General features: G+C 37.3%; 1 protein-coding gene across 4 annotated transcripts in view; it reads right to left on the reverse strand.

The window, feature by feature from the left end:
* The window catches only part of LOC121314418 (dymeclin-like), a 170,911-nt gene that overhangs the window by 46,196 nt on the left and 109,646 nt on the right, over positions 1–15,069 (reverse strand). For all 4 annotated transcript variants that reach the window (XM_041247681.1, XM_041247671.1, XM_041247690.1 and 1 more), the window contains one exon: positions 12,614–12,719. In XM_041247681.1, coding sequence (XP_041103615.1) covers positions 12,614–12,719 — 106 coding nt within the window. The remainder of the gene's footprint in view (positions 1–12,613; positions 12,720–15,069) is intronic.

Genomic DNA, 15,069 nt, shown 5'->3' on the forward strand with positions numbered 1-15,069 from the left:
TGCTTGACGTGCTGTCGTACAAAGTATCAGAGAAAGTAATTCCACATAATTACCTCTATTTGAGGAATTGGTGCCCTCTGAAAGTTAGTTCTTGCTTGCTTGTGAAGTACTGTACCCTACGGTTTTGCTCATCCAGTTGGACATCAATCCGGGTTTGTCCAAAAGTTCTGAGTGTTACAGTGGCTCGCAAGTGACTTTGGCAATGCTCATGTTTTTGTGCTGACTTCGACAGACATCCTAGATTGCTGTAGCCAGTGCTGTTCCATATCACCTTTTCTGTACTGAATAAAATAGAGTTCCAGCAGTAGTAGTATGATTTTAATGACAGCTACCAGTAAGCCATGGATACCTTTAATAAATTCAATATTTCAATTTTGGAAGTGGTGAGTATATCCCTTCCCTTCCTGTGTCAGTTCAGGTATTTGTGGTATATACAGTACCTCCCTTTTAACAATCTCCATTTGGCAATGATGATTATGTCATCACAAAGAATAAAGCTACCTAGATTGTTTCAAAGTCTGAATTCATGCCTCCTTGACCCTATTCACACTTGCGACACTTGTTTCAAGAAGCCATCTTACATAGTTAGAGATAAGTGCAAACCCAGTGTTTGAAAATCTGCTGCACATTAGGGAAATTAGGTCAGGTTCAATTTTGAATAATGAGACATCTATTTGTAAGAGCTGTGTGTTCAAACTGAATAATAACCCCTTATTTCAGGGGTTTTGATGCGGGGGTACTTCTGAGGGTCATAGGGGGTAAGCAGGACAACTCAGAAATGCACAAACAAAAATGAAAGGAAGAGAAAATAATGATCTTGAATTGATTTAACGGTATTATATATTCTCTAAACCACTGTGTATAATTATTTAATCTTTGTAGCAGCTCAAAGTGAACCACTAATGAAAAAACATAGAATTTATCACGTCCATATTTTCCACCTGTACGCATGCGCGATTTCGATTGAGTGGATTTCCACCCTGTTATATGTAGGTGAAGCAGACAACTGTCGAGTGTGCCTGGAGAGTGCTCTGTGCTGCTCATGATCTTTGGTGTTTTCAACTTGTATCAGTGAAGCACAGTGTTTCTGCATTTTTTAGGTACAAATGCTCTGGTCAACATAAATGATGATCACAATACTCATACTTTGACAGGTTTTATTATATTTATTACCGCAGCTGCATCTAGTAATAGTGATAGCAACTGGCTGTATGTGTTTTCGGGGTTTGAAATGGATGCATTTCTTATTTGCAAAAGAAAAACAAGCACATTTGGCTAATTTTTATGCTGGCTTTAATAATATAAATAAAAAATAAGTTTGCCACTGTTAGTTATTACAGTTTTAACTTGAGGTTAATGTTTTTGATACTGTAAACGTTATAAATGGCACACAATTATGCTGAGGTGAAAAGTAAATGGTAACATAATAAATGTTGCATTATTTATAATGAATTTGTTGAAATAGAAATTGAAGAGTGTTTCTAAAGATATTCCTAAATACTGTGTTAATGCTGTGCATCCAAAGACATGTAATTAAGTTTTACGAATGAAGCTTGCTGGTTGGTATTTTGTCTTAAGCCAGCAGTTTGTCAGTCCCCGACTTTGTGGACAATTATATATTAAATAAACTGGGGAAAAAAGAAATGGTGTTGATGAGATTATTCTGCCTTTTATTGCAACCGTGGTACTATTTAGTGAGAGAAAATTGTAAAGGGTACTTTAGCTGAAACCTACTGACAGAAGGGGTATAATTAAAAAAAAAAAAAAAAAAAAAAAAAATGTTGATAACCTCTGCCCTATTTTGTTAACTAAGTAATTAAGGCATACTGTGAAAGGTTTGTCATTTGTTCTAACCAGGCATATAAGCAAACATTATGTGTCTACAAATATTACACAGTACTTTCCTGAAATGCCTGGTTTAACAAAATTACATATATAACAATTCTGTTCAAGGGCTACGTTTTACCTTCTATATACAGTGCATTTTCCATGCTTAAAACTGTGAGATATTTTCCACATATGCGCTCATAAATCTAAGATAATGTTTGACTGCCCTAACTACCTAAATTGGCAGCCTGCTGGTCCATCTTTCTACTGGCATATTATTATTATTATTATTATTATTATTATTATTATTATTATGCCACATTATGTGCATGATAATGGTTTGTGGCGAAACATTTGAATCACTTTGTGAATTAGAACACTAATTGCCTTTCGCCAGCAAAGCTCCACATAAACATGTTATGTGGATCTCTGTACATCGAAAATGCATGAATGCTGTGATGCTACTTAAAATCAGACTTGGAAAAACTAGCTAAGAATTTCTGGGCGGAGTGTGACAAGTGCAATAATTGTTACATTTTAGCCCCAATTTATTCATTTTTTTTATTATTATATTTTTAAAATTATTATTAGGGCACCACAACAAATCCGTTACTATTTCCAGTTAATCTTTTTAGATGAATACATTTACAAATAAATAAACAAACAAACAAATAAACAAACAAACAAAAGTGATCCTGCTGTCAATGGTCAAATTGCCAAGAATGGAAAATAATTTAAAGATGCAAGAAACAATAATGATAAGACATAATCTACCTGCAAAGTCTTTAATATTGACATGTTTTAGAAAACATGCCTGTTCTCAAAGTACATTATTTTGAGAACACTCCCCTTTGTGTTGACAGTGAACTACAACGATTATGATGTATTGAGAAATCAGACTTCAGTAGGCACAAACATGCCTGCCCCACAACCCTTAGTGAAACACACATATTGTGCATTTAACAGGAAAATAAACAAACCCTATGGTAATCCACCACACAAGACATGAGAAGTGCAATTAGTGAGATTTACTCTTAAGAGAGCATTATGTGTGCTTTCATGTAGCTCTAGGAATTACTGTGGAGGGGAGCAATTTAGATTTTATTAAAGGATGTGGAAAAGTAGTGGGGTAACATAAAATGGACTTTATCAAATAGCCATTTGCGGTAACTAAAAACAACGTTATTTATACAGCCAAGGAGTTTGTCCTTCCTTAATTAGCAGTAAAATTAGACCTTTGGTGTACATCATTTTATAAAGCCACCCTTTGAGAAAATTAATCAATTCAATAAGACACAGATTTTTATCTTCCTCAAAAGGTCAAAATTACATATTCAGCCAAAGGATGACAGGGGAAAGGTTTTCAAAATATCATGGTAAGGTTATTTAGAATTTAATCAAATGCAAACAGAATATTTAAAAGCTCTGTATAGAAAGCAATCAGATGGAGTGCAGGTTCTGTATGTGGAGAGTATGCTGCACATAAAAATGAACCCCGCCCTCTTTTTGTTGTTAATACTTTTACAAAAGCAAAGAAAGCAAGCTAATACAAAAACAACAAAGCAATCTAATTCTGGATTGGAGCCTTCAGTGACAGTGCATGTCATCTTGAATTTCCAGTCTTAAACCTTAGGCAGAGAAACAAACCTTTAATGTGTAATGTCTGACCCATCTGAGCAGCACATACTAGTCAAAGCAAGAACAACTACAGCCTGCCAGAAACTGCCACTCTAAAAAGTCTATGTACTGTTCTGATGTAGAACTAAAAGATGAACAGAACAGACTTTTGTGATGGGATTTTGTCCCTTATCCAGTAAATTGAGGCTCCTTAAGAATCACCATAATAACCATCAGGATTCATTAGATCATCGTCAGTGCAGGAACCAGTGGGTACAACCTGTGTAACACAAGACACTGACATGGAACGGAGACAAGGTGGGGATGAGAATGATGGGGGGGAGGGCAATATGTCCATGTGTAATCTAGGGCAGGCTTAACACCTGTTATGAGGACTCACAAATCCTGCTGGGTTAGAAAAAACAAATTTCCACAGGGACTAGAGACACTGACAGTCTACTGGGGAGGAGACAGGCACTGCCTGAAGATCTAGCTCACGGAGAGAAAAACAGAGAGAGGAGACAGACAGGCAGAGGCAGACAGGGAAGTCAAGAGAACAACAAATAAATACAGACACAGAAGAGACAAGAAAAACATACAAGAGGTCACACAGACCTTCATGTCAATATCCCGTAAAGCTATATCTGAACCTTGAACATCTAAAAATGTATTAAACATCCACACAGCAAACTCCTCATTGGTTTAGCCTGTTTTTTTTTTCTCCGTTTCTGTAGGAGTGAACTATGAATTTTGCAATTTCTTCAGTCACACTGGCCCAATACATTTCTAGGGCAACCCCCCCAAAAAAACATGTTATTTGTTTAAAAATACAAGCCCTATAAAAATCAGAAGCAATCATCAAACATGAACCAAAAACATAGTGTTTAAGAACATAACTCAAGGCCTGTCCACTCCTGGATTATTTTAATTGCTGCCTGGCATTATCAAAAGGAAGCCCTTTGTATGAAAACTAAGACATCCTGCTGAGAGCGCACAGGCTTCCCAGATCCATGTGCCTCCCTTCTGCAGAGACAGACTGCAACCCCGGCAAACCAAAATGAATCATCTCGCAATTAACTATATTTAATGTTATTTCATGCACACTGCAGAGATGACACTTTAATGAATGGAAATTACAGTGTGTTAAGATGCAGTGTCAACCTGCTGAGGCCAAAATTAGGTTTATTCAAAAATATATATCCAATTAGAAGAATTTAATGGAATTCCATTGCAAGCTGTAGACTTTAATAAAAAGAAGAAAAAAAAAACCTGTTCCCTACCGTGAGCAGGTGTGGATAAATATGCCTTTCCATCTTGCTGTATATCATCGGTTTTAAAGCAACAGACATCAACAAAGCTGGTACTGTATCTCTAGTCTTAGGTCTTTAAAAAAAATATTCTAATTTTTTACAATCATTTTGACAGAAATAAGCCAATTAGTACAGTAGCCTTAGCAGGAAAGCTATTATTCAGAAAAATAAAGCATGACTGCCTTGAAAGACACAAGTAGAACGGGTACAGGCACAACACATGGAATAACGTGTGTAACTGAACCATTTGGTTCTTTTAATTATTAGATGTTATGCACCAACTTTTCCTATTATATGAAAACAAAAATGTAATAGACTGTTCTTCAACATTTGGGGTGTTAGGATCAATTGACTGAATACTGCCTAAACAGTCAAACCTTGGATGGTAAGTAGTGGAAAATATTCATGTTTAATGCTATCTTATCTATGCTAGTACTATAAAGGGCAAGGTTGAGAACTTTTGGTCAACACTATTCATCACGTGAAAAGGAATAGTGTCTTACAACACTTTGGAGCAATACTTCCCCTCTTGAAAAAACCCACAAACCGGGAAATAATGGATTAGTGATCCGTTTTAAAAACACCTGTGAGGAAGCTTCTCTATCAGCATTGCAAGAAAATCAAATTAAAAAATGACGGAGGGCTGAATTTAAAAAAAAAAAAAGTTGTTTAATGCATCCTCTTCTCTAGCGTCCTTCTAGATTAAAACCAAGACAGAGTATCCCACACTTGCACCCTGGCTCTGAAAACCTTACTGCCGTTTCCTTCTAGGTTTCTCAGCAATGCTGTCAAAACCAAACTGTGGCATAGATTGGACGTACGGCACTTTGCACATCTCTCTGCGACGAAGCTAAGATGACTTGCTTGTATCAGCAAAACAACCTCAAGGCTCCCACTCACACCCTGTGACTAAGTTCATATATAGTCCAAACTGAATTTAAGTTAGCATTTTTAAAGGTAAACAGCACAAAGAAGGTGTAAGGAAGCATACATACGGGTTGAAAAACACCTGTTGATACAATAGGACTACACAGTTAAACTGCTTTGAAGGGATACGTGACCTTTCCACAGTGACCTATGACTGTACTCCTTCAGCAAAGATGTTGGCGAAAATCTGACACAAATTCTGTACCCAGGTGTGACAGGATGTCGTGTGTGGTGACGTCAGACCAGAAATGAACACAGCACTGTATGTGAACTGCATGGTTTATTTAATCAGACAGAAAATAAAAGGATGTAATAAAAACACTGAATAAACAAAACAGCGCGGCGGCCAAACAAACAGATAGACAGACAAACAAACAGTGGACGAACAGAAAACAAGCACCGTGGTGCTTCTCCAGCACTTAGTAGCAATTGCTTATTTTATCTCCTCTCTCTCTCACCCATTCTCCACGCACAAACACACAACCCCGTGTGAGTGAAAACATGCTGCTTTTACGCAGCTGTACCGAGACTCGATTGCTAATCAATCATTCAATTGGAGTCTCGGTACAACTGCACGTGAATTAATTTAGTGCAATTTCCCATGCTCACATATTACACTTTACCTGCACATGAAGTGCTGTGCAATCCTCATGTCTAAATACAAATACACATTTTAAATCACTTGTGTTACACAGATCCATTTCTATCCTGTGCACCAATGACTATACACCAACATTAGCATGTTACACGCAACATAAAAACATAAATATGCACAGGGGCGGGCACACTGCTACACCAGGTCAAAGTCCCTTCGAAAGATGCAGGTTTTCCATTGTAGATACCAACCAAAAAAAAGGTCTTGTGAAATGTTAGTAGTCCTGATGACCACATTTGTAACGGTTCTTTTTAATATCTCTTCCCCAGAAGCTGAATTACAGGACCTGGACGAGAAATCGGGCATCCCACATAAAACAAAACATTTCCTTTTCTTTCAAGCTTTGTTTTACAAACTATATTATTTCCAGATGATACTTCACTGCCAGGGGGATCACGAAGTAGGATGCTTAAAGTGACAGCTGTTTTCGATTTAACTTGTAAATCAAACTAGGGCTGGGGGGTGGTTCTGAGCACTGTACTTCAGTAAACACCCTCAAGACCTGCTCCCTAATGGTTAAAACACACACACACACCCACAAATATAGACTCACATTTTATACATTACATTAACAAAAACAAAAACGCTAACAAACACAGTTAATACGTCAATTGCACCTCATACAAAAATGGCCATGTATATTTTCAACAGGACAAAGCATTCCCAATGTAGTCTTTAAAAACTTGGTCAACAAAGAGCACTATTCACAAAACCTTAAGGACTGTTTTTTATTTATTTTTTTAAAACACATTTTACGCAGATATATTATGCAGTTCATGAAACCTTTTTAGACAAACAGACTTCATGTTCCCAACCAGAATTTATACATGCTGCAAGTAGTTTTCCATGACCTAGATTATGATGGAGGAACGGTCATCCCACCTTCCACCACAACTGAATGAGTGTGATATACGAATGTACAGATGGACTGCCTACACTATATCCAGGTTACTTGTAAGAAGCAGAACGCATTTTATCATTTGGAGTGATACCTTTTCTTTTTGTAGAGGCTTTAATAGAACAGAGACCTGGGAAAGCATTAGTTTATCACAGTAGGTAGTAAAACTTTATCTCAGGAAGGAAGGGTCAGTGCAAATTAAATTGCATGGCGGAAGGGTGACAATGCACTAACGTTCATGCTGGGCGACCAGAACTTTTAATCTTGGCTACAGGCTTAGTCCCTCCAAAAAAAGTTTAAAATAGGTGCCAATAGGAGAGGACCATGAGTCAAACTCTTTTCTTTTTGAGATTCCGAATCCCTTCCTGGATGACCTCAATCTAAATGCTGTCCATTAACAGGCCTAAATCACTGTACTGCATCTTTGTACATTCAGCAAAAAGCATGCACTTATCCAATTAAAAAAAGGCTTTGAAATCGGAGTGCATCTGTGCCCTTTCAGCTTAAACATGCTTGCCAAATATTTCTTTTGCATGTTTTAACATTTATAGATTTAGAAAAAAAGAAAGAAGCAGAAGCAATATTATGTGTATTACTTTAGCTTGATAGATCAGGGGTTCTAAACATTTTTTGCCCCACTTCAGCATTAGGAATTAATATTAAAATGAGAAAAAAAAAACAAAAAAAAAACAATACATCAGTGAAATGTGAACTCACAATCAAATTTTAGGATTAAGTCTATTTAATGTATTAAAACATATTTAGCTGGATTTACGAATATGTTTGCTCATATGAAATAAAAGCAGTAAGTGTGTGTGTGTGTATATATATATATATATATATATATATATATATATATATAAAACACATTTTAAAGACATGCCACAATAAAAACAAAACAGAGAAGTTTAACTATGTTCTATTATTTATCAATGAAGAGGTTTTGCACATTCATTGACACCTGTAATGAGCAGTGCAGACAGCTTGCCAGAAGGTGGCCTCCAGGCATTATTTTTTATTAGACTGGGGACAGCCCAGTAACACACCCAAGGTATTATCATGTCATTAGGATCATGAACAAAACAATACAGATTCAGAGAAGACAGCCACAACATTTTTTTTTTTTTTTTTTAAGTTGGATCATCATTAATTCAAATGTCAGTTCCAAGCACATACTGTAACCAGACATTCCCTTCAACTATAATTGTTGAGTGTGCCTGCTCTTTCGCACAGTTATTGCAGTGCATTAGCATATTCCTGGGCTCAAGTTAAGGAAAAACAGAATGAGATAGTTACTTGTTAAAAAATTAATTCACAGGACTTGGACTAAGAAAAAAAAACAAACAATATTTTTAGGATCAGTTTCCTCTCAGCTCACCAAGTGAGATGGGTGTTGGATCAACTCAAAGAGTAGCCTATGGTTCATAAAGCTAAATAAACTAATGTCATCATTAGTGCACCATCATTGCTCACATATTTTGGACTTTAAAAGAAACACACACCATAGCAAAAAATTGTGTTTGAAAGCAACACAATGGCAGCTATTTCAGACCTTTCATTTATTTGCCATGGGTAACCACTTCACTACTTGCGGTTAAATTCAACTGCAACATGAATATATTCTAACATTCAAACAAGACCCTGAAATGATGACGGGCATAAGTTTAACTTCTTGTCCTGCATCACTGAAAAAATACTAAAATACCCAGCTTGCATTTGGACCCTCCAACATCCTAACTCCTTCTTATTAAGAAGCAGGTGCTGCTCCTAGTGGTTGTCAGTCATTGAGGCCCTTCACACCAGATGGATTACATATCCTATTTGATCCTGTATTATAACAGTTATGCAATTGGCCTCAAGCTGACCATAGTCACAAGAAGAAGCCATTGGAAAGTTAGGAATGCCTGATTTCAGACTACGTGTTTTAAAATCCAAATGGCTGCTGTTCCTTTCCTATCTTTGCTTAGCTGAGATCGTAGCGGTAAAGAATGACATCATTACCATGGTGAGCTGCCAGCCGATTTAACCAAGTAATTGTTGGAAAAACCAACAGATGTTGCTGTGTAAGGCTATGTTTGCACAGTCCTCACAATTCAACACAAGCACCAACATAGCAATGAGAGGGCTGTAGTGCAGGGGTTCTCAAACTGTTCCTCATAGTGCCTGCCCGTCACCTCGTTTGATTTCAGTACAGAGGAGTTCAGACAATGAGCAGGAAGCAGATTTATTTATTTATTTATTTAATTTCTGCATGGCTTATTATTTATTGCCTTGATACAACAAGGAAAAAAGATCGCTTCATCTGTGCCCAAGCACTGAAATTAGAGTGGTTGTGTGCCATTTAAGCATTTTCATAAGACATCGGTAAATATTATTTAATTCCTTAAAGTTAATTCTTAAGTCAAGGATCTGCCTATAGAAAAAAGTACCAGAGGATTTGCTGTGCACGATTATATGATCACTAACCCACACGTTAGATACCAGTTTTACAGCAGCTAAGGAATGCAATACGGTTCTGTACAAATAAGGTACAATGAAAATACAATGTGTTTGAAGTAACCTGTGTATCCTGTATCAATTGTTATTTATAACTCTAAGCTCATGCATGGTGATAGAATCCATTGATCATAAATATTGTCATATAGCTGACAGTAGATGTCACTACCGTCTGTAGTGATGATTGTATATAGTTTTGTGACGATGTTAAAAAAAAAAAAAAAAAGATCATATATATATATACACACACACACACACACACACACACACACACACACACACACACACACACACACACACACACACACACACACACACACACACACACACACACACACACACACATATATATATGAAGAGTGAAAAGGGAGGCGTTTGAAGACTGAAAAGTTTCGTTTGCGTGGCAAAAATCCTTGCACCGGCCCTGCGCACGTGGCAACGTACAGGGATGCTCACCTGTACAAGCCACTGGCAAAACCACTCGGTCAGTATCACACACGAGACTGAGGGAAGCCTGCTTTTTAGAATGATACTAACAACCTTCGTAATGGTGATGCTAAAAGCTGTCACCAAAATGGCATCAAGATACTGTGGATGAGATTACAATCAACCACAACCGAAGTGACGCAGAAACAAATATCAAACGTCTCTTATTTTAGCTAAAAGCCAAAAACGAGAAATAAAATAATTCCAGGTGGAGCAATGCAGCCTGGGGGAGAGCACAAAGTCAGCCGACTTATGTTGCTGGATCCCTGGGAAGCAGTGACCCAAGCCCCTGGCTTCACATGGGGCACAAGACTGCAGTGGGATGTAACAGGTAACAGGCTGTAGTGCACAATATATGCGTAATTAGTGAAACTATTACAACGCTACTGTAATATCGCATACATTTTTGTGAAACACAATACTTTGCAAAAAATTATACACAGTCAGAAGCAACAAGTACTTATCTGAACCAGGTTCTCTGATCAGGTCAGTCTTGAAAGGAAAAACAGCGCTGAGATCTGTGAGTGCAGTCCTTTTGTGCCCTCGGGGGCGGGGCATGACTGCGTCACATGCGCGCAGAGCAGCTTTGGTATACAATATTCAGGTTTCGGGTTTTTAGGAGGCAAGTACCCATACAGTAATGGTTACATTTCATACTTGAAAGGAAACCAGGTCTAATCTCTTATCTTTAGGGTGGTGTCTAGTACAATGGAAAGCAACTGATCTTTTACTGTCGTTTTTTGTTTTTTATTTTCTGTCACTAGTAATTTCACACCAGAAGCAGTGCACATTTTGTGTGTGTAAATGAACCAAAGGGATCCCAGTACTTTTGCCCCTTTGGTAGTGAGTTATCGAATAGGGCATATGACCTGAAGGATGGTTTATTCACCATGAATTATGAATAATCCAACATTGACAAGTTTAAGTTATATCTAACACTGTGTCATTTGGTGATATTTAGAAGAAATATTTTTTTTTTTTGACTTGTTACAACCTCATACCTCAAAGTAATAGTTTATAAAAATACAAAATAAACATCATCTACTTTTAAGTTATGACAAAAACCTCCACGAAGGCCTCTAATGCACCCATGTTGAATTAGCGTTCCCAAAATACAAGCAATTTTTGGCCATGGACACACTAGGGAGATACTGAAGTATGGAACAGGAATTAGAGGAACAGTAGTTTTGTTATTTATCACAGGTGTTTTAATATGTGAAAAGTAAGCATAGCACTTTAGCATGGCATAGCAGCATATGTATCAACTTGTAACCATGTCAAGTAAAATCCTTCCTGCTGCCATGTCCATATGCACAATCAATGGGATTTCTCATTCCAATTTTGTCCTTCTTGTATGCTGCCAGTTGTATATTCATATAAAATGTAAATCAATGGGCTGGAACCCCCATAACTCCTGACACTACCTTCTGTTAAATCTAAATGGAACACTGAGGCCTATGCCTTTTATTGTCAGTAGCGCTTCTTCTAAACTCTACAGTGTTCTTTTTCAGTTCCACAGGTGATGTCACCAAGCACAGCAGAGACATGGCAACCCATCACAATAATGACAGAAGGCTGTGTCTAAAATACAGTGCCAAGGACATTGACGATATCAGTGGGGTTGTGAAAAGCACTGGGGGGCTGAGCATGGGCAGAGAGACCTATTTGGAAGTCTGAAGTGAAGGTATTCTCCTTCAGAGTAAAACTCACTGACAGCTGTCAAGCCCCTAGTGAAACAGCTCTCCAAAATCTATCCTTTCTATGCAGTAAATTCATGTTTAATAATCAGCACACTGAGTAACACACAATGTTCCTCACATTCACGCTAAACCAGCAGTCTGTTAAAGGAGGACACCAATGTGAATCCCTAACTTGACAGAAAGCTTTTATCATCCTCTGGATGCTGCGCACTGTGTGCTGAATGTGCCAATTTAAAGAATGTCTGCAATATCTGATGCTACTCTACCAGCACAGGCCTTTGTTTATCAGGCATCTCATCTCTAGAATTAATTACCTTCAAGCATTAAAATTGCCTCCTCACAATACCTTTTTAAAATCATTTGAAATCTGACCAGGGTTGTACGTCCTGGAAACACTAAATACTGTATGACCAGGATCACGGAAATTGGAATTCTTTGCTTTCCCCTGTTTTTACTTCTGTATTTCTGTTTTTGTGATTGTTTTTGCTTTGTGTTAACTGTTTTTGTCGTGTTTGGATAAATTGTTTTTTTTTTTTTTTTTTGTTATTTATTTTGTTATTTCTTGCTGGGTTTTTTTCTTGCCAGGACGTTCAATTAGCAAGTAAACCAGGAATGCAAATACCTACAGAGAGATACGCACATGAGTCATCCAAACAACTGCATTAGAAAAACAAAAGCCCAAAGATGAGTTACTCACATAATCGGGAAGCGAAGCGTTGTCGTCAGAACCAAAGGGGCCCCTCAGTGACTGAGTGGCTTGCTCCAGGACTTTGTTGTGTTTTTTAGACAACAAAGCAAACAGGCTGAAAAAGTAGGGTTAAGAAAAAAAAAAAAGACATTTAGTGCACAGAATGGCTTACAACACTGAAGGTAAGGACACAATGCAAACTAAACACACTGTACACGACCTGCAGTAGACTATAGCCCCCTCCCTTCTTTACAACTGAAAAAAGATTGGACGTCAAAAAAAGGAAAAGGTCGTTTAATTATTATGTTGCTGTAGTCACCATACATTGACATTACACATGCATCAGGGGGTGCATACGGCATTGAAATGTATGTATTTTAAACAGTGAATCCTGAATTGCCTGGACACCAAAGGGACTACAATGTGTGGCTACTTATTCATGAAGCTTCTATCATTCAACTATACTGAAAAACAAATCCATTACTGGGTTACTCTTAGAATCTCTCAACATGCAATTTATAATTTTTTGGACATTTTAATGCATGACACAATGTTGCAGATACTTGAGCTTGTAAAGATACTGCATAGGCCATGTCATTGCCAAACCACCAACATTACAAGTACACTTTTAGATCTATAGGCGATTATTTAAGAAGGTCACAATTGTACTCCGTGAACTTTCCCCACCAGTAAAAGATCTAATGAAATTTGCAGTTTACTGGATAATATTAATAAGAACACACATTCTCTAGACTTGTTTTGTGCACCCTCACTTTTCACATGAAGACATACAACACCTTGTCCTTAGAACTACCTGCAATAAGCACTGCAAGTGAAGCTTTTCACAGCAGGAGATGAGCTTTAGGGGCTGTGGTTCAATCAAGCAGTCCTTTACAGAAGATTTTTCCATCTTAGATACAGCGTTTAAAAGAAACTATCTAAGAAAACGTCAACAGGAAAGAGAAGCACTGTTGTAAGGCATTTCCAGAGATGGGTGGCTAAGCTTTTTGTTTCTAAAGTAAGCAACAATACATTAAGGAACCATAATCCTGATATGTAAACATCTACTACAAAGCACATCAACATCAAAAATACTATCAGAAGATTCTCTACTGCTGTTTTTCTTTAGTACATCATTTACCAGGCTGGCTAATGTGCTTTTCATCCACTGGACAGGATCTAAGCAGAAATAGCAAATACAGACACAAACAAAACCCACTTATTAGGATATTAAATAAATTATATATATCTCCCTTTAGCTGTACCCCATCAGCTATGTTTATATGGTCATCCTCATTCCACTTGTTCATAAACGCGCTGTGCCACCTACAGCAACTGCATTTTGTGAGCACGAAAATTAAATCAACAAATTTTGTTTTCCTATATTTGTGCTTCATATTCAGTTGGAAAGAAAAAAATGCAGAGAAGCAGGCTTTAAATAAATAAAGCTGCTGTAGCGAACACATCTGTATATATATATATTTTTTAAGCTTAGAAGCATGTTTAATATCGGATGTGCAAGTATAAAGATGTTAACCAAATTAACAATTAGGCTTTAAACAGTTTAATTAAAGCAAGGTAGGTAATTTTCTGGGAGTTTACGTTGCCATCTGTTCATATGTTCCTCATGTTTTGCTTTACATTATTTATTGAACCTTTCAGAAACGTTTAACAGATGTGGTCATTCTATTTCATTAGGCAGCATTACAATAAAATCTTAAGTCTGACGTTTAAAAATAAATCAAAATGGTGCTTCACTAACAGCCTTAATACACGTTATGCTGCTAAACCTGTGTATCTATACCTTTTCTTCAGCTCTTTGCTGTCGAATATTCTCACGAGTCATGACATAAAATGAGACTGTGGTGTCTCATAAGTTCAGGGACAGAAGCACATTTTATCTTTTTTGCGGGTGGAAAAAGATCTTCCTCAGACACTTTGTTCAGGCTGGAAGTATCATCGCTTGGTTTAGAACCATGTTTGCAGTAGAAAAATGCAAAGGAAAAACAGCAGTCATGGTAGTCATTGACAGCAAGTAGAAGTGGCTGGAATGTTTAAGTGTGAGGCTGGGTGAGAAAGCGCAGTAGTACTTGAAAGCTGTGTAGTACAGGATGTTGAAGAAAAAAGACGGCTTACTTTGTTCACAGAAACAAAATTGCATTAACCGTTGTATACTGTAATTACAACATTTGTGGTGTAGCATAACAGGAATGATCTCAATATCGTAATATACCTAAACAGCAAAGCCGGTATAGCATCCCACCCCTACAAGAGCTGAAGTATTTAGTTAAAATTACAAAGGTCACCTCTTTCTGAGAACCTGGTAAAGTCAATTTCTTCCTGGGAATGATAATCAATCTGTAGCCAGGGTATAACAGGCATACCTATTTGTAACTCACTGACAAGGCTTGAATCAATACGTATAAGACAACAGTACCTTCACATACACACTAACAAAGTTAGGT

This window comes from Polyodon spathula, chromosome 1, assembly GCF_017654505.1.
Source record: "Polyodon spathula isolate WHYD16114869_AA chromosome 1, ASM1765450v1, whole genome shotgun sequence".
Classification (NCBI taxonomy): Eukaryota; Metazoa; Chordata; class Actinopteri; order Acipenseriformes; family Polyodontidae; genus Polyodon; species Polyodon spathula.